General features: G+C 36.9%; 1 protein-coding gene across 1 annotated transcript in view; it reads left to right on the forward strand.

Annotated features, from left to right (window-relative positions):
- Positions 1-21,000, forward strand: part of ush2a (Usher syndrome 2A (autosomal recessive, mild)) — a 350,667-nt gene that overhangs the window by 92,015 nt on the left and 237,652 nt on the right. The window contains exons 15-20 of the mRNA XM_052145082.1: positions 173-331; positions 745-1,242; positions 3,912-4,190; positions 7,261-7,430; positions 11,334-11,478; positions 16,524-16,754. Of these exons, the coding sequence (XP_052001042.1) occupies positions 173-331; positions 745-1,242; positions 3,912-4,190; positions 7,261-7,430; positions 11,334-11,478; positions 16,524-16,754 (1,482 nt within the window). The remainder of the gene's footprint in view (positions 1-172; positions 332-744; positions 1,243-3,911; positions 4,191-7,260; positions 7,431-11,333; positions 11,479-16,523; positions 16,755-21,000) is intronic.

The raw sequence follows: 21,000 nt of genomic DNA on the forward strand, positions 1-21,000 counted from the left end.
TTTTATATGTTACAAATGTTTGTTGCTCTAGTATATTCATAGTCAATTTTCCCTGTTAGCTTGCAGCATTGATGCTTTAACCTTGTGACTTCTACCTCTTCAGTTATGTCTATTTTACAGAGTAGATTTATCATTGGTATGTATCGGCTCACGCTCTCCCACTCCTGTTCAGATCCCCGGCAGCAACCTCCTCCACTTGGCCAGGTTCTGAATTCCACAGCCATAGAGCTCAGTTGGAGAGCACCTGACTCACCCAATAGCAACGCCCTGACGTACATGCTGCTCAGAGATTCAGAGATTATTCAAACCAGCTACAGCGAGCACCCATTCGGTCAGTCAGACTGCTCCAGACTGTTTGAGCATTAAGTTTTTATAAATAAAAAATTATACTGTAATGTTCACAATGTAAAGCTCCCACTTGAGTCCAACCAGACTAATAATACATAGCCTACATATGGAAAGAGATACAAGAGAGTACACAAAAAGAAAAACAGTAAGAAAATAAAATATAGAATATAGATCAAATGAATAAAATGTACATTAAGCAATTAAAACATTTTAAATATTTCTTTCTAGATTTACGCTGCTAAATTAAGTTGAAATTGTGTCATCATTCTGTAAAAAAGGCCCATTAACATCATGTGGAGATGCAAAATGGAAAACTAAATGATTTAATAAGGCTTTTTAAATATATGCGGACAAATTGTCTCATCTGACAGTTTCCATGTTCTCTCTCTCATTCAGGGACCATTCTTTACATAGACACTGACTTGTCTCCTTACACAATGTACTCCTATCAGCTCTTAACCAGCAATGCTCATGCTAATACTAGCAGTACTGTTGTCAGCTTGCGCACCCTGTCTCCTGTACCTGATCAAGAGGACCTCCAGTTAACCCTTGTGGGTCGAGCAAGGCCCACCAGTGCTTTGTTTAACTGGACTGAACTCCTGAACACTACAGGCCCAGTGGAGAGCTATACCTTGAGCTCGATACAGGATCTGACTGGAAAGGAGAGGATTCACTACACAGGACTTCAAACAGAGGCTACCGCTGAGGAGCTGCAACCCTTTACTCGATACAACTTCAGTCTGCAGGCTTGCACTAATGGTGGTTGTGCTCACAGCGAGAGTCTAATTGTGCTTACCGCTCAGATACCTCCAGAGCAGCAGCCTGCACCCCGGATCACAACCGTAGGGTCAACAAAACTCAAGGTGGATTGGGAACCTCCAGCATTACCCAATGGTACTGACAGAATATATAATTTTTTCTAATGTTAGGGTCATTTTAGGCAGGGGCAAAGGAGTGATTTGAAAAAGTATAGGGGTCACATGAGTAAGAAAGCTGCATATAATATTAAGCCTTGTTTTCAAAGAATGTATCTTGAAAATAAGTGTATTTTGTGACACTGCCAAATGTTTTTGCTTGTTTTTTACTTTTTTGCTTGTTTATGCTTAAATTAAATTAAAAACGAATAATCTTCCAGTGCCACAAGACAAAATGCATTTATATCCAAGATACATTCTCTGTGAGGAATTCTTATTATCTTACACACTTTTGTAGGTACTTTTGTCAGGTACATTTATATTGTTTTAAGGATGTTTACATATTTTTACTGGAAAACCATACAAAAATACTAATTTAAGAAATGTTCCTGTTTCAATATAAGTTAAGCTCAATCGACCGCATTTGTGGCATAATGTTGATTAATACAAAAATAATTTCGACTCGTTCCTCGTTTATAAAAAATAAAAAAAGCAAAAATTGCAGTTACAGGAAGGCAATTACAATGGAAGTGAACGGGACCTGTCCATAAACGTTAAAATACACACTGTTTTAGAAAGTATAGCCACAAGAATTTAACAGTATGTGTTTACATGATTTTAGTGTGATGACATTGCTTACTAGTAAAGTTACACTTAACTGTGTTAAGTTATATCCAATATTATGTCATCATTGTCATGACAACGCACATTAACACTGGTTATCTGGTAAATGTTGTAATGACAGTATCTCACATAAACCATGTTAAACCGTATAACCTATTCAAGTCTTGTGCCTATATTTTGAAACGGTGTGTATTTTAATGTTTATGGCCTTGCCCCATTCACTTCCATTGTAATTGCCTTCCTGTAACTGCACTTTTTGCTTTTTTTTATTTTTTATATGATCGCATCATTGATGAAATCATCATGGTAAGATCAAACTTATGTGAAAAATAACTCTAAAATGACAACAACAATAAAATGTGTGTATATATATATTGGTTTTGGATAGACAAGATTGACAAATGCTTAGCAATAATACTCTAAATGTTTACAGTGTTCAGTGGCTAAAATATCAATATGACTAAATGTTACTAAAATATGACTAAAATGTTAACAGTTTTCATTGACCAAAACTGCATTAAAAAGCCCAGTAAGCCAAACAAAAAGCACAATTACAGATGTGTTTGCGAGTGTCACACCATATGACAAGTCTTCACAGAGATATAAAGAGACATGATGCACCGTTAGCAAAGTGGGATTTCAGAAAATGATCCACACACTGGACAAGAGGTACCAGCGATAAGCAGAACTTTTTAGAAAGAGGATTTGGAAAAAACACAACAACAACAACAGTTTTAGTGGTTTGAGTGAACCACACTTTTATATCCAGTTTCCTTTTCAAAAGAGTTTATAGAAAGTACATGTTACATCCTGATTAAATGTCCCTGTTTGTTTGGACAATCTTATTTTCATGAAAATGTGTATGTTCTTATTTATTGTTCCATTTTATTTCGGTGTAATATTGAGAAAATAACAAGTTTGCAGTAATGCAAAGATGTTATTATTTAATTTTGTAAAAATATTTTAATTTGAAAACACTGCATTTATAGTCGTTTTTGTTGCTAGTTTGTATGTTTGAGTTGAGAATTACACATTTCAGCATTATCAGTAATCTATTTGTGCATTTTCCTTGATAACCAAGCAAGTTGACTCATGTTACCATTTGTTTATTATATTGCAATTGCAATCGTATATCGCAATATTAGCCTCAATAATCGCAATATGACATTTTCCACAAATCGTGCAGCCCTAGTAGCAATGTTGATTTTTTTTTTTTAGATCAATCAGCTTTTGACTCATCTGAACACTGCATGATTGATGTGTTGCCAGGATGTTGAAATTGGTTGATACTTTTCTTTTAATTATTCAAAACGGTCTTCAAATTCTTGTCTGCAGTTTTTATTTAGAGGTTGTTGTGATATCGTTATACATCATTTTATTTTACTTAGCAGTGATTCTTAAATGTGCATGGCATAGCTGAGATGGTTTTGCTCTCTGCCATTGCTCCTTTTTCAGCAGTCTCCAGCTACATCATTACAATAATGAGAAATACTATTATGGAGATGCCATTTGATCTGAGCCAGGATGAAAATTAATTCCTTACGAACTTTAATCTACAACCAAGAAGCTTGATTAAGGCTCAGGCCATGCTTCATTTCGCAATATAAACTGATGGGACTGTACGGCGGAAAGAAATATTTAACATTTAAAACAGTTGATTGCTGCATACGATTATGTATTGTGCCTCGTGCTATTAAAAGCATTGCAAAATAGCCCTCTGTATATCAATGACTTTTATGCCAGTTATCATGCTTTTTCCAAAATTAGCTCATTAACGTGGACCATTATAAAGTGCCCTTAGAGGAATCTCTCAATGAATTTCCTCTCCGTTTAATTGTGTCTATCTGATTCTCTCTGTCTGCCTCCCTTTTCTACATTATATCATGAAGCAGCTGTTATTGCGTTTTGTCAACTGCTGGTCTTACATCTCAATTCCATCTGCCTCTTTCGGAGGCTTAATATGGGATTGTGGAATTTTTTTTGGCATGTACAGTATTTCATGTGTCTCTTTCTTTCTCTCTGCAGGAATAATTATCAGGTATGAGCTCTTTATGCAGCTGTTAAATGAGTTGCAGGGAAATGGCACCAGTCACAATCCAGAGCAAAGGGTTTTCCTCAGCAGTGGTTGGCTGAACCCGTGGCCGTCAACAAGTTCGGCGAATGAGAATGCACTAACGCCACCTGAGAGCAGCACACTGGTGTCAAATCTAGAGCCCTTTTCCACCTACCACTTCAGAGTGCTTACAGTTAATATGGCCGGCAGTACCCTGTCAGATTGGGCCATGGGGCGCACCGCAGAAGAAGGTTAGTCAAACACATACTCTGACCCACCAAAGAAAGCTACCTAAACAGCATAGCAAGATACAAAAATTGTTTGGCAATACTGTGGTCATCATTTATGGTTTTTGAAATATAGCATAGTTCTAACTATGCCTGTCAGCATTGTTTTTTCTGTGTTGATGTATTTCCTATTGAAACAGGAAGGTGGACAAATTGAAGGGCTCATCCTTTTTTTCTTTTTTTATAATAGACTTTAGTCCAATTTTATCATTTATATTATTTATGTATTTTATTGTATTTGTATTTAAAAAATGTAGGAGGTAACAGACATGGACTAAAAGCCCCCAAACTCCAATTTAAATTGCATGGGGTCTTTAAAGGGCTAGTTCACTCCAAAATGAAAATTCTCTCATCATTTACTCACCCTCATGCTATCCCAGATGTTTATAACTTTCTTTCTTCTGCTCAACACAAATTAAGATTTTCAGAAGAATATTTCAGCTCTGTAGGCCTTTGCAATGCAAGTGAATGGTGGCCAGAAATGACTCCACATGACTCCAATGGTTAAATCTACACCACTGAGCCAAAACATTATGACCTAATATGCTGTTGGTCCTCTGCGTGCCGCCAAAACAATGACGACCCCCTGAGGCATGGACTCTACAAGATCCTTGTTGGACTTGTTGGTCTAGCACTTCCCACAGTTGGATTGGGATATGGGGGATTTGGAGGCCAGAGCAACACCTGGAACATCATGTTCCTCAAACCATTCCTGAACAATGTGTGGCAGTGCGCATTATCCTGCTAAAAGAGGCCACTGCCATCAGGGAATGCCATTGACATCAAGGGCAGTACCTGGTCTGCAACGATGTTTAGGTAGGAGGCACATGTCAAATTGAAATCCATGTGAATGGCTGGACCAAGGGTTTCCAAGCAGAACATTGCACATAGCATCACAATCCCTCTACCGGCTTGTCGTCTTCCCACAGTGCCATCACTTCCCCAAGTAAATGGTGCACACGTATACGGCCATCCACACTATGCAAAAGAAAACAGCACTCACCGGACCATGCAACCTTCTTCCACTGCTCCAAAGTCCAGTTCCGATGCATGTGTGCCCATTTCAGGTGCTTTCGACGTGGACAGGGGTCATCATGAGCACTCTGACCAGTCTGCGGCTACTCAGCCCCATACGCAGCAGGGTGCGATGCACTGTGTTTTGTGACAGATTTCTCCCATAAACATCATTACAATTTTCTGTGACTTGTGCCACAGTAGACATTCTGTCGGTTCAGACCAGATGGAATAGCCCTTGTTGCCCTTGCACATCGATGAGCTTTGGGCGCCCAACACCCTGTCACAGGTTTGTGTTTTGTCCCCCATCGGACCACTGTCTGTAGGAACTCAGCACTGCTGACCGGGAGCACCCCACAAGTCTTGTCATTTCAGAGATGCTCTGACCCAGTCGTCTGGCCATAACAATTTGGCCCTTGTCAAAGTCGCTCAGGTGTTTACTACTGCCCATTTCTCCTGCATTCAACACGTTGACTACGAGAACTTAATGTTCTGTTAACATCTAATCTACCCAGACCTTAACATGTGGCCTTGTTAGGAGATAATCAATGTTATTTGCTTCACCTGTGATTGGCCATAATGTTTTGTCTCATCGGTGTATGTCTTTAGAAGAGAGATAGTTATTTTTTACTGTAAATACTGTGATTTGTTTCTCACCCAAAGCAATTGCATCACATAAGAAGACCACTTGAGTCATATGTAGTACTTTTATGCTGCCTTTATGTGGTTTTTGGATCTTCAAATTCTTTAAATCATAAAGTAATTGCAATATTTTGAGCTTTGTAGTTTAAAATCATATGAAACCTTTGCATTACATTAAACAGACCCATGTTTGTATTTGCAGGCGATAAGATCACTTTGGATGAAGGCTTCCTTAATTTTATTTTATATCCAAAGAGATTATGAAACAAATTATCCTGAACAGCACTCAAAACAGTTTGCATAAACATGTATTGAATTTCATAGGGCACAAACGCTGCTCCGTCCCAAAGAGAAAATTCAGCATCTTCAGTCTTTATTTAGATCTGAGCCCCAGATAATTGATTTGGAGGAGAGGCTTATTAAGCAGAGAGAGATAGGTGGCTAGTGTTACAGTGCAGAATGACAGTTCCTGAAAAACGGAAATGGGGAATTAGCATAAACATGTGAGAGATTGTTTGTGTAGGATACATTTTCACCACAAGTGCTTCACAGGAAGGATCCCATCCAGGCTTTCTCCTTCAGTTAAAGAGCAGACAGCTGAAACTCCATTTAGTGTTTCTGTCAACTTTCTCTGTTTATTTTGACACTTGGAGGGAGGTATACGAAACCAGTTTTCTATTTGGCCATGTTTCCGTTTGACGAGATGCACTTGAGTTTGCGGGTTTCCTTGTCAAAAGTTGTGTTAAGAGGAGAACCCAACAGCTTGTTGATGTGAGTTCGGTTTAAGCACTATAGAGCAAGAGTATTTTGTTATTTAAAAAGAAATTGGAATTTGTAAATACAAATTTTAATAGAATAATTCAATGCAGTAATTAAACTAAACACTGCAAAAAATAATAATAATAATAATATATTTTTTTAGTTTTTGTAAAGTATATAAACATCTAAAAAAAAATCTAGATACATTTACTTGAAGCAAAGTTGTGTAATATGATAAGACTACATACAGAGAATGTATCTTAGTTTATTTGTCTAAGTATATGAATATCTTACGATACATTAATTTTTCTTAGCCCACTTGGCAATTGTTTTTATAGCATTTTAGATGCATAAATCTCACTATGTTTTGTTAGACCCAAAAAAAACTGCCAAAGGTGCAAGAAAAATAACCTTAATTTAATATATATTCTTTGAAAACAAGCTGTATCATATGTAATTTTGCTTCTCAAGTGAATGAATCTTGTTTTTAGATATGTACCTTTTAATGTAAAACACGACAAAACACTAATTAGGCCATTTATGTATTTATTGTTTTATTGCAATGAAATGTTTACATTTAAACCACATTTGTAATTCAACTATTTGGGTCACTCCACAGTGCCAGAGTATATGCCTCCTCCTCAAGTATCTCCTGTGTCCTCGTCCTCACTAAGAGTGAGCTGGGAGACGCCACAGGACAAAGACGTCAGGGGCGAAGTGACTGAGTACAGAGTCAACCTTCACCAAGAACAAATGTCCAACCCATATGCTCCACTTATATTAACACAGGTATCTGTACCAGCACATAGAACTTGTATTTTATGTTTCTTAAAAGATAAGGGCCAGTACCAGGTGAATTGCGCTGAACTGTGGGTATAATGACCTGTGTTTTGCTTCATGTAACACAGAATACTTCACACAACTCTTCTTTTTTTTTTTTTGGTGCATCCACCAAATTAAATTACGCATACCTATTACTAGGCATGCACAGAAGCTGTATGCCCAAATATACATTATATATATATATATATATATATATATGTACACTCACCTAAAGGATTATTAGGAACACCATACTAATACTGTGTTTGACCCCTTTCGCATTCAGAACTGCCTTAATTCTACATGGCATTGATTCAACAAGGTGCTGAAAGCATTCTTTAGAAATGTTGGCCCATATTGATAGGATAGCATCTTGCAGTTGATGGAGATTTGTGGGATGCACATCCAGGGCATGAAGCTCCCGTTCCACCACATCCCAAAGATGCTCTATTGGGTTGAGATCTGGTGACTGTGGGGGCCATTTTAGTACAGTGAACTCATTGTCATGTTCAAGAAACCAATTTGAAATGATTCGAGCTTTGTGACATGGTGCATTATCCTGCTGGAAGTAGCCATCAGAGGATGGGTACATGGTGGCCATAAAGGGATGGACATGGTCAGAAACAATGCTCAGGTAGGCCGTGGCATTTAAACGATGCCCAATTGGCACTAAGGGGCCTAAATGCCAAGAAAACATCCCCCACACCATTACACCACCAACACCAGCCTGCACAGTGGTAACAAGGCATGATGGATCCATGTTCTCATTCTGTTTACGCCAAATTCTGACTCTACCATCTGAACGTCTCAACAGAAATCGAGACTCATCAGACCAGGCAACATTTTTCCAGTCTTCAACTGTCCAATTTTGGTGAGCTTTTGCAAATTTTAGCCTCTTTTTCGTATTTGTAGTGGAGATGAGTGGTACCCGGTGGGGTCTTCTGCTGTTGTAGCCCATCCGCCTCAAGGTTGTGCGTGTTGTGGCTTCACAAATGCTTTGCTGCATACCTCGGTTGTAACGAGTGGTTATTTCAGTTACTCTTCTTTCAGCTTGAATCAGTCGGCCCATTGTCCTCTGACCTCTAGCATCAACAAGGCATTTTCGCCCACAGGACTGCCGCATACTGGCTGTTTTTCCCTTTTCACACCATTCTTTGTAAACCCTAGAAATGGTTGTGCGTGAAAATCCCAGTAACTGAGCAGATTGTGAAATACTCAGACCGGCCTGTCTGGCACCATCAACCATGCCATGCTCAAAATTGCTTAAATCACCTTTCTCTCCCATTCTGCCATTCAGTTTGGAGTTCAGGAGATTGTCTTGACCAGGACCACACCCCTAAATGCATTGAATCAACTGCCATGTGATTGGTTGATTAGATAAATGCATTAATGAGAAATTGAACAAGTGTTCCTAATAATCCTTTAGGTGAGTGTATATATATATACAGAATATTACCAAAAATGTGTATATACTAACATATACTAACCTTCATGTTGTTCTAAACCCATATGATTTTCTTTTTTACTGAAGGAGATGTTAAGCAGAATGACACCCTTAGTCACCTTAGTTCACTTTCATTGCATGGAAAAGAAGCAAAGAAAGTGAATGTGACTGAGACTAGCATTCTACCTAACATATCTTTTTGGGTTCAGTGGAAGGAAGGCAGTACTGTGGATTTAAAACAACATTAGGGTGAGTATATGATGATACCCACAATTATTATTTTTGTCCTTAGACAGTAATCTTTTTTTCGAGTTCCTGATTTCCATAGCTTGTGGCTTGTGTCCCTGTATGTGGGGTGGGCTGGACCGTCCAGAAAGGTCTCCTCTATTACTCATGTGAATCTTTGTTTCTTTTTCGTCGTTCGGGTAGAAAACCTTTAAAGGTTAAAGCAGATCTGTCTCCTGAATGTTAGTTCATATTTAAACTACTGTTTTTCATATCAGGATCACCTTTCCTGTCTTCATAGCAAATGTTTCAAGGATATTTTTTAAGATTACTGGTCCTGAACAATCCCTAATTTAATTGGATTTCATTATCTTAGTTTAATTAGTCTGATAATTATATGTAAGCATTGATGATGTTTTCCAATAGTAACTTGCAGATATGCTCTATTTTTAATGAATATTTCAGGTTCAGGCAGGTATTGAAAGCTATTAAGGTGTCATATATTCAATGCGTGTGTATATGTGTAGATTCTTGTGAGGTTGTAAGAAGTTAGGTTGTATTTTGTGAACTGGGGGAATTCTCTTTGGCATGATTATTCACTATAATCTAGCAAAGGATGCAGTTCGATGTGTTTGCTGTTTCTGTTTTTGGGCCTTTTCCCGTAGGCCTATTTGTTAACATTGCGGGCGTGTTGATTAATTGATTAATTTTACAAAAATGTCAAGTTCATGTGCCTGGAGTGTGTTGCAACAATAGTAACTCAGCTGTAATTCCAGACTCATCCAGCTGGAGTATATTGGAGACTTTTAGTACATGTGCCTATAAACAGGTGGAGACTGGGAGGGTGCGGAGCTTCCCTTTAGTTTGGTGAACATGCTGCAAAAAGCCTATTATAAGTTTAATTCTTATAAAACTTCCCCATTTGTAATGAACTTATTGAACTTGACTTTGTTGGAATCAGTGCAATGGGGAGTAATTAACTAAAAGTTTTGGTGTTTCTAACATGGTACAATTTTTCAGCTCAGCTGATTTCAAAACATTGTAGCTTTTCCTAGTGATCTGAAAATAAAGTTTTTTAAAGCAATGGGGCTTTCATTACAAATGTATTGAAATTGGGTTCTTTACTTGAAGCTTCTGTACATGGTTCAATTTACTACCATCTGGAGGTCAAAAAAGAGCACCAAGTTACCCGCTGCGGCTGACGACATTTTCAACACTATTATGTTCTTTTTGTGTTTTGTTCACTTAAATAATTGTTTATAAATAAATAAATAATAACAAAGTGAAGGCTCAGGCCACAAGAGCTTCATATGAGTTAAGAAGTTACTGTGTTATGTTAAAAAATAAAAACAATATAAGAGTATATTATTAACTGATTATTAATGTGTAGATTGGAAAATAAAGATGATTGTTAGCTGGGCAGTTACATATTATATAACAGGACAGTGAAGTGTGCTTATTTTGTATTTATTTGATAGGTATTGGGTTCAAACTGTTACTGGGATTTGCGCTTCTTTTGAACCAGATACCGAAGCAGTCATGTGGTTTTTAGCCTTTTCAAATGTCACAGATCACGTGTTTTTTTCCAAAACGAATCAAGCTCCAAAACAGTGCTTCAATATGAAATGAATGTCATTTTTTTTTTTTACAGATTCTTTAGTGTTGAACGTCACATCAATAGCTTTTCCATCTACAAACACATTTTTACAGCTGTTGTGTAACATGATAAAAGGCTGCATTGCCGTTTTTTAATGTCACATTGAGCGAGCTATGGTAGTAATCAAAATCTCTCTCTCTCTCACTCTCTCTCTCTCTCTCTCTCACACACACACACACACACACACGCACACACATGAGGAAATCTGATTCATTTCAGCAAATGTGTTGGTTCAGATGGTTTGTTTTAGCATATTCAGGTGGTTTATTTCAGTGAAGTGGCTCAAACAATAGATTCACTGATTTGAGTTATCACTCAATGCTGTTCACAAAATTAATTGTATGCCATTTCATTTTATACTTCCATTTAATTTTTTTGTCATTTTTGTTTTTATTTTCAGTAGTTAGTTACTTTGTTAGTAAGTTCTAGTTTTGCCATGTTTTTTTTAAGGGTAGCTTGTTAAACTACAGTACTTCACATTTTTTTTTAAACTGTGATTTAGTTTACAACATCAGTGTTTTATGTGTGTTTTTTTTTTTGTCAGGTGCTGTACAGCGGCTCAGCGCAGGAACGGAGCTACACTGCTGGAGGACTGAAGGCCTATGAGGATTACAGCTTTACTGTGACTGTGTGTAACAGACAGGGCTGTGTGAGCAGTCTGCCTGGGTCAGGCCGAACTCTGCCCTCCGGTCAGTATCATCCCAGGATATACATCCACTATACACTAGTACACTACCACCCTTATTGTGCTCTAAGGCAAGGTTTTCCTACCTGGGGGTCTAAAGGAGGGAATCTTCAAAGTGTACAATAATAAGAAGAAGAATTACTATAATATAATTGTTTACTTTTAAGTTAATTTACAAAACTAAGAATAATAATTTGTTGCCTTTATATATGCATTGTGTTTGGTGGTAAATCCGTGACATATGTCACATTTAAAAATGGGGTACCATATTAAAAGGGCTGGAAAATACTGCTCTAGGAACCAATCCCAGCTGTTCTACTTTTATCATTTCACAAATAATAATGGCGTGCTCACACGGTGTTGGTCATACGATATATGCTTTTGTCCAAGAGAGAAGAACCGAATAGGTGTTAATTCTCATGTTAATATTAATGAACTGCATTTAATGGAACTTGTCTGTCATTGCTCACAGTCAGTTTGTCCCCCTAAGTGAGAGCCGGGCTAGACCACCTTTAATTGTGTATGTAAACCCACTGGCGAACTGGAACACATATATGGTCTGCCCTGCTTTCAATTCAGAGAAAGTCTTTTATCTCAAAGGAATACAGACTACAGCTATTTTAGATTCACTCTTAGGTTATCTATATTATTTTCATACTTTAAAATGTATGAATTTTGAATAGTGAAGCAGTTGGAGGAGAAAGGTTTGTTCTTTACGCAATTTCTGAAAGTGTGTCATCAAGAACACTATTTTATATTTTTGTCAGACTAGAGATTTTTGTCTCTCCCTCTCTTTCTTTTTCACTATGCTAGGGGAGACTTGGGCTAATTTTCACACGAGGAAGTTGTCTCAAGGGCTGAATCTCTGTAACTATAAGGTTTTGAGTCAAACGTCCAGAAACACAAATGTATGCTTTCTCTAGCATATGCTTTCTCTATGTTGGTTTCAAAAACGTAATATACAACCCCCTTAAATTGTTTGAATTGTTTTATAATTGTTAAACTGTTTAACTTTAGCTGGAAAGCCTATAATAAGCTGTTTAATATAAATTTAATTGTGACAACATACCCCTTTTATGTGCTACAATACGCCCAGCACAAAAGGTGTTCAGGAAACTGTATTTTTTATTTTATAATTTAAAAAATATATTTTTTTTGTGGTTAAATAAAGGTGAGGGTTTTTTGTAGCCAAGATTTTAAGGTATGTGGCGATACAGAAATTTACTTTCATAAATATATTAATTGGAGTAAAAAATTTGGATAACTAGCCCCTGTCTCTTTTATATACAGCACATGAAACTGACCAGTCTTACCCTCTATATTCTCAGTTTAGCAATGGGCCTGTCTTTGTTGCATGGGAAGGAAATATGTACTTCCTGACAAACCAGCCTCATTTCCCCCTTCAGTTCTCTCACTTTTCCTTTATTTTGCCGTTTACATCTTGGCTCATGCAATAGCTTAATGAGTTAAACCAACCCCTCACTCAAGATTCTCCACTCCGCTTCTTACTACTTCATTTGTGGGCCAAGCCGAGAAATTCATTGTGCGGCAGTAAAAACAATTTACTGTTAATTACAAGGAGAAAAATGTGCCGTAGCGCTCTACCCGATTGCCATGAATCACCACACACTCCCGGTGATTTATAAGGAATATGTAAGTAGGATGAATTAGCAGGGTTTTATAACAGAGGCACAAATCATGCTGCCTTCAAGGGGCTTTAATTGATACTGTGGAATGTGATGGGCATGAATCAGTCAGGCTCGCAGCTCCACTGTACCATATGGTCAACTCAATATGCTGCAGCCGACAGAGCTGCCGATGTCATCGGCTTTTCCATATGGCAGGGGGCTTGTAACGCTTTTCCTCTGTTTTTAGGGTTATTGCTTAGGTCTTTTTCTTTTGCGCAGGATAGCATTATTTATTTGGTTTCTGATATTGTGTGTTCCTAACCTTTATTGACTTTCTTTTTCCTATGGAACAAAAAAGGAGAAATTTAGCAGAATGTCATAGCTGCTCTTTACCATTCAGTGGAAGTGGATGGGGACCAAGGGCTGTTAAGCTCAAATAAGAACAAAAAAGCACCATTAAAATATAATAAAATTAGTCAATTACTTTTTGAGAGGCTCCAGGTCCAGGTATACTTTGTTTTTGCCTGGCCGACCACGTCGCCTTTCTGAGAATACTTTTCTGACCGTGAACAAGTAAGAACACATTCAGCGCATGCATACTACAAATGCTTTGTGACACTTTTAATACAGTCAATGGCCAGCTTATGACGATGACGCGTACAGACGAGGACCGCGTGCGCAAGTCAAGAAAATCTAGGTGGCATGCAGTGAAGCTGTGTGGCTGTGCTGATGATGCAATTTGTGGCACGCATACTGTGCATGGAGCGATCAGCAATGCTTAAGTATACGTTGGCCTTCAGACTCAAATATAAGTCATTATTTACTAAAAATCTTGCCTTGGAAATCTTTCTTTGTTTGAGTTGGTGTGTTATTGGTTGTTTTGTGTACATACTATATGCCACATTTTTCTGTTAAATACTATTGTGTTTCTTGATTGTTTTACACAAATGCTAATTTTAAAAAACACTTAAGCTGAATTGGGCGTGTCTCCTTTCCATTAAAATGCTGCTCACAAGCTGCTCTAAACGTCCTAACACACCTCCTGTATCTCTGAACAAACAGCATGCAGGCTAACCCAGCACAACCTGTTGTCTGGGCCACTCAAGACTATGTCTCCCTCAAGCCTTGTTTTCGCCACTCCTCTGCCAGAATTTAATGTTGATGCTTGCAATTTATTTGAGCCTTACCTCCCTTTTATGACTGTCTGTATACACAATGCACATCACTATTACATCAATGCACTATTAGACAGAATTACCATCTGTTCAAACTGAGAAGTCAGCATCTGCTTTCTCCGAGTGAAATGACATCAAATTACTTTGAATAGCGCAGCACTGAAATGAACTGAGAGATACTTAAGTAATTCATAACTTCACTGTGTTGATAAATGTCTTTCACCTCTATAAAACAAAGTTGGGGAAATAAACACTGCTATGTGGTGTTAATAATTTGTACTTTATGACTCAGATTTGTCTTTTAATGCAAATTCTTTAAAGCAGGATTTAATTGTTTTTGTGTAGTGATATAAACATTAGTGTCAGTTTTCATAGAAAATACAAGCAAAATAGCATTACAATATCTGATAATTTGCTTCTGGTTGCAGTCAAGGTTTTGTTTCCATATAATCAATGAAAATAATATTAATCAACATGGCAGAATGCGACAAAGAGCAAAGAAAATTTAGCATGCATAGTGAGAATAACTGTTCAAAATTGTTATACTTTCATAGGACTTATAACAGAATAAATTTAAATGTTAGTTGCCAAGCTGTCTTTATTGGTTAAAATCCATACAAAGATGCAAGAAATAGTTTAGACATGTTTCTTTTTAATCAAATCATATAAATTGGTATTTTAATATCCATTATAGTATTAAAGTATAACTTAAATAGCACTAAATTGTGCTAAATCTGGTGTATCTATTCATTTTAATAATTCCAAAAAAAGGGTTTAGTTTGCCCCTCCTCTCCCTCTTTTCCATGTAAAAGGTACCATAATTCTCTTTTGAATGCTCATGCCCTCTCTGATGAGGACATAAGCCTGTAGCATTTTAAAATGGAACCACAGTGCCGTTATTGATCTTGTTGAAATGTGAACAGCTAATCAAGAGTTGATGGTAATGTTTTATGTATATTACATCCATAAAGACAAGCGGAACAAGTGCACCCTGCCTGTACACATCGCATTGACTCGAAATACACCGCGCAAATATTTCTGCCCCTGCCCAAGAAGGTTAGGCATTTATGCATAAATCAATACTTTTCCTGTTACCGAAATAAGTATTATAGTCCATGGAAAACGTCAAGCCGCATAAAAATAGCAAACATTCAGGCCGGGCTGTACTGTAATTGGTGCTCGACATGTCTGTCTTTGACTTAGTCATTAATATGATGAAGGCAATATTAACCTATTTGCAGAGCCCGTGAACCATGTCAAAACATAAAAGGCACTGGTTTGATGAGGGGAAACACAAACCATTTAACCAAGCTCAATAAGAATCAGTTGAATTGTGCAAATATTGTTTTATTAACAGGAAAATCTGAAAAACCACGTTTTCAGATTTTCACTAAAGTATATCTTATTTTCTTACCTGTCTTTGAAAGTAAGGCCCATGACTACTTTCTTCTCAGTGAATAAATTAAAGGGATAGTTTAAAAAAAATAAAAATAATTATGTTGTCATTTAATCAAACATCATTTCAAACCTATAAACCTTTAAAAAAACATTGAAGAATACTGACACTGCTCTTTCCCATACATTGAATTTCAATGGGGTCTGAGGCAGTCAGTCCCTAACATTCTGCCGTACATCTCCTTTTGTGTTCAACGGAAGAAAGAAAGTAATTATGGGTTTGGAACTATATGAGGGTGAGTAAATTATGACACTTTTTTTTTTTTTTTTTCTTGGGTGAACTATCCCTTGTCAATTCCACTCACTTACATTACAATCACTTCCTTTGTAGTACTTAAGGGCACGTGAAGGCACGTCAGTCACACTTCATTTTTACCGCCTTATGTTTTAAGGCGAAAACGATAAATGTCCAGCGAGACTTCACACAAATCCTATTAAATCAGCGGGAGGGATTTGAAATGATATCAGAGTTTCAATTATATAGACTCAAGTGCTATTGATTGAGTATAATTTATGGCTTGTGTGCCATGATGGGCCTTGGAAGACAACATGTCCATTCCCTTTGGAGGGGTTTTTATTAGTGCTGCCGGTGTGGATGGCCTGACAGGCATAGTGGGCTAAATGCACAGAGGATGTGTCAGGCCGAGGTAATTTACCTCCTCTCAGCCTACATGAGAGCCCCATTAGATCATTACAGCAGCATGCATGAAACTGAGCGATGACTTTAAATGCACAGCTCTTTTTTTCATTCCTCACATCTCTTCATCCTTTCCTCTTTACTGTTATGATAGCTCCGGCAGGTCTGAGGGCCCCTGCATTAAGGCCCTTGAATATGACTGCAATAAAGGTTTCTTGGGATGCCCCGGCTAAGCTGAATGGGCCTCCACCTTTGTATCATGTGGAGCGGACAGATGTGTCTTTGTCAGACGCCCAGTGCCGGGTAATAAGAGGGAGACGTTTCACAGGAAGTGGCTACTTCAGATTTCCTAGCTCAACACTGCCTGTCAACACTGACTTTACAGGTATGGGTGTCTATGTGCTTCAAAATTGTATGATACATTGGTTTAGAAATTGTCATATTAGCTGTAGAGTAACACAATGATTCTAACTAAATAGGTATGTATATGTACCATGATATACTGTATATATATATATATATATATATATATATATATATATATATATATATATATATGTGTTTGTGTCCATTGTAATGTGGAAGCCTAATAGAAACAGTGAGGCCTTAATTTGCATTCCCCTTTAAATGTTTTCCAAGCTGTTGGTTGTTTTGATATAGGCTATATAGTCTAAAACTTCAACAATTTACAACATCAAGGCTAATTGTTTAATATAGTACATTATATGTGCATTACAAGTCTTAATTGTTTGGCATATATTATACTTTATATTAGTTCAAAACAAAGTCAAGATAAAAAAAACATTCTCCTAGCTGTTTTAAACATTCAAGTGGGCAACTTCTTCCCCGTCACTCCACCCTAAACATTCTTTATTCATCTCTCACTCCCTATCGCTCTCTACTTTCTCTTCTCCATCCTGATGTATTAATGACTTCCATGATTAGACAAAGGGCAATTATACTTTTGTTTACAAACATAATTGGGGAATTGAGTTCCAAATGAGTACAGGTTCCGGTTCATCTACTAATGCAAAAATCCTTCAGCCTGCCATTTGTTTAGATTACTTGCACTTTAATTGCGTTAAATGCTCCGAAGGCGTTGCTTCAAGCTATCAGATTGGTCAGTGTGATGTGACAGCAGAAGCAAACATCAGATGACCTCTCCTCTGACAAGATATTTAGAACTTATATTCCTGTTAAAGTAAGCATCAAAACCAGTGGTTCACAGGTGAGAAACAGGTATTAATGAAGGGACATATGGGGAAAAGTGCTCAATGGCAGTGGTTCTCAACTTCCTTAATCAAAAAATGGGTCATACACAATGATACAGAAAATAAATTGCAACTAACCACATGCTGGAATTGTGCATAGTGCAAAAACACATTAAAAGTTCACAAAATAAGGCAAAACACTTTTGCCTTAAATTGTGCTTCCAATCAGATTTTTTTGGTGCAAATTCATCTAGCTATCCAAATTCGGAAGATGCTAACATGAGCATGTTGTGTGACATGCTTGCATCATCTCAAACCATGAACAAAACTATGTCACGTAAAAGAAACCACAACCCAGCATGCTCAGTGGATTATTTCCTGCCAAGACCATGAAACCATTGTAATTCACATGACATTTAGAAACCAAAGTGAATGCATTTTTTGTGGCAATGTTTCATTTTAAGGACAATTTGTTTTACTTTTGTACAAAAAAACATTTTGTTACTGTGTTGGGTCACCAATCTACAATGTAAACTGTGTCTTGATGTAAAACTACTGATGCTTTACTGTGGATCCTGCTACAATATGTATTTTCCTTCTCTCCATTCCCTGGCCGCTCTCTGCTGCATAATCCACAAATGAACATGAAGTGTCACAAGTCCTTTTTTGTTGGACACATGCTCTAAGATATAAGGGGAATCTGACTTTATTTATATTAAAACGAGGCAATTAGCAGATCCTCCCTAAGAAGTTGGGGACATTAAATTGCCTCCTTAAGGAGCGTGCATATAAATGGGTGACCCTTTGTGACCTTGCAATTTCAGGAAATGAATGGCCATTTCCCCCTCTAACTCTATTAACATTTAGCACTGCAATTTTCAGTTTTTTTTTTCTTTCTTAAATAATGACAAACGGATAAATCTTTATAAATCAAGCCCTGAGTTGAGTTCAGCTAACTCCCTAATTGATCAATGGCTGCAGTCAAAGTGGTGAGCTCGTCCTTGGGCCTGCTGGGATTATAAATGGCCACCAACTAATGAGGGAACCCAAAGAACAAACCAGAACGACAACACCCCTTTTAGCCGACTTCTTTTAAAACTTTCTACACGTTTAGTTCCAATGAATTGTATTTCAAGAGAATGAGATACTAAACATATAAGCAAATGTTGAAGTTGTTGATTCGATACCCCAAAACAAAGATTCCCCTATTAAAAATAAGCTGTTTTTGTATTGAACTTTGAGAAGTGGATAAAATGGACTGAATAGCTCAATGGCTGAAATGAGGCAAAACAGAGAACAAATAGGATGCTCAGGGACAAATACTTTGAATATTATTGAAATGCAGCCAAAGCAATGCTAAAGCAAAATCAATGGTTATCTAATCTTGTGCTCGAAATGACTTTGTTAAAGGATGCAACTCCTAACAAATCAAAGCAAAAATGAGATTAAGAATGCTATATAGGTGAGATGAATTGACTTGAGTTATGATTGTCATTGATATGTAATAGCGTTGTTTCTTTTCTCCATTTAAAATGTTTGTGTTGTTTTAAAGTGATATTCTGAAACTCCCATCAAAACATCTGTTTTTGTAATTCAGAAATATATTTGAGACTCTTCTTGCCTTAATGTTTTCTAAAGTATTAATATATTTAATTTGTATTTATTTATTTTCTAGGCAAACCTTTTTTTATATATAAATCTGCATTGAGTGGCAGCAAATACAATATCACACAGAATTGGAGCCAGACATGAGAATGAAGCAATTTTCAAAGTCTACATGCTATTGTAGCGCAAAATGTTAAATGATACAAATTATTTTCCTTAATTAATTTGATTGATTGTCAAACGGCTTCAGTCAGTGGAAAGTAGAGGGAAACTTTGTACAGACATCATTAGTTTTTCCCCATTTAAAGATTAATCATGAAAAGCTCTGGCTCTTTAATTCTGTAATTTGTATATTTAATGGGGTGCTGCAGAATCTATGACAGTAATTAGCATTTCCTGAAAACTCATTAATACGCAACAACTTGATTAATGCAGCAATAATACTAACATGACTGAAGTTATTCAGGTTATGTACTAAGCAGATTAAATCCAAATAGCCCTGTTTGTTTTACTTATAGCTGATATGTTTTTTGGCAAAGAAAAATACTTTAGGAATCTGTATACCATCAATTTCCATTATCCAAAAAGCTCCAAATGTTCACATGCTGCTTATTTTTTTCCTGAAATTGGTCAATGAAAATGTTGTATTTAAAGAATAGTTCACCCCAAAATTACAATTCTTAATTATTTGCTCATCCTAATGTCACTCCAAACCCTTATGACTTTCTATCTTGGAACACAAAAGGAGAAATGTTATCAGTAAATTTTATGATAATTTCAGGATTTTATGATACGACTCCTGCACATTATTCCAAGCCATGTGTTCACTTTTTGTGATGAACAGAACAAAATTAAGTTCTTATTCATTTTCAAATCAAATAATTTGCAAACGCATGCATGGACAATGTATTTTGGCTTTGCTAAACACAATGCATAATTTAATTTAATATAAAATGACAGATCTCAGTTCAGGAGACTCTGGGCAGTCAGTAAAGGGTTAAACTTTTGATGCGTGGAGTAATGTGACAAAACAACATGGCACCAATCATAGCAGAGTGGTAAGAAACCTAATTAAGTTTTAACATTTAAACCTGTTTGAGTCAAAATATTAGAGTCTCTAGTTTCATCCGATATGGCATTTTTTACATTTTAGTGATTTATCGTGAAACACCATGCTGCTAAACACAATATAAACTAATGTGTACAATAGCACAAGGTTTTCATTAGAAATCCTATATTTACTGTGCATTTTCACACTGAGAATTGTTTTGATTTGAGAGGCTTTAATTGGGGTTAGGACAAACAAAGCCTTTCACAATATAACAACAATGCACTAAAATAGCACCAATTAAAGTAACATTAAACATTTCCTAAAGTCTAAGTGGGAGTTTGACTAATTGAAAAAACTAGTCCCTATATAGGTTACATATTCATTGCAATGGGTATTAAATCCCTTAAACTGTCAACCTCCACAATATTCATTTGCCAGTAGACTGTGGCTCTCCGCTTTATTACAGCAATTCTAAAGCTGGTTTCATGATTCCCGTCAATGCGGAAACACCAGCGCTGTGCGCCGCTTTGAACTCACCATGAAAATCGCTTGCAAACAAAACATCTAATTTTGCATTTTGGTGATAGTTAAGATTTGGAGTGCTTCTGTGGTAATTAAAACGTGCCTTACATAGGCTGAAAAATACTTGTTTTCTATCACAAGTCCCATCTGTGCTTGTTTTGTACATCAAATAGTGTTAAGAGGTCTCTTACTCCCATAATTTTAACAGGGAAGCGAACTAAAATAACAACCTCTGTGGCTCT

The sequence above is a fragment of the Xyrauchen texanus genome, chromosome 16 (genome assembly GCF_025860055.1).
Source record: "Xyrauchen texanus isolate HMW12.3.18 chromosome 16, RBS_HiC_50CHRs, whole genome shotgun sequence".
In the NCBI taxonomy this organism is placed as follows: Eukaryota; Metazoa; Chordata; class Actinopteri; order Cypriniformes; family Catostomidae; genus Xyrauchen; species Xyrauchen texanus.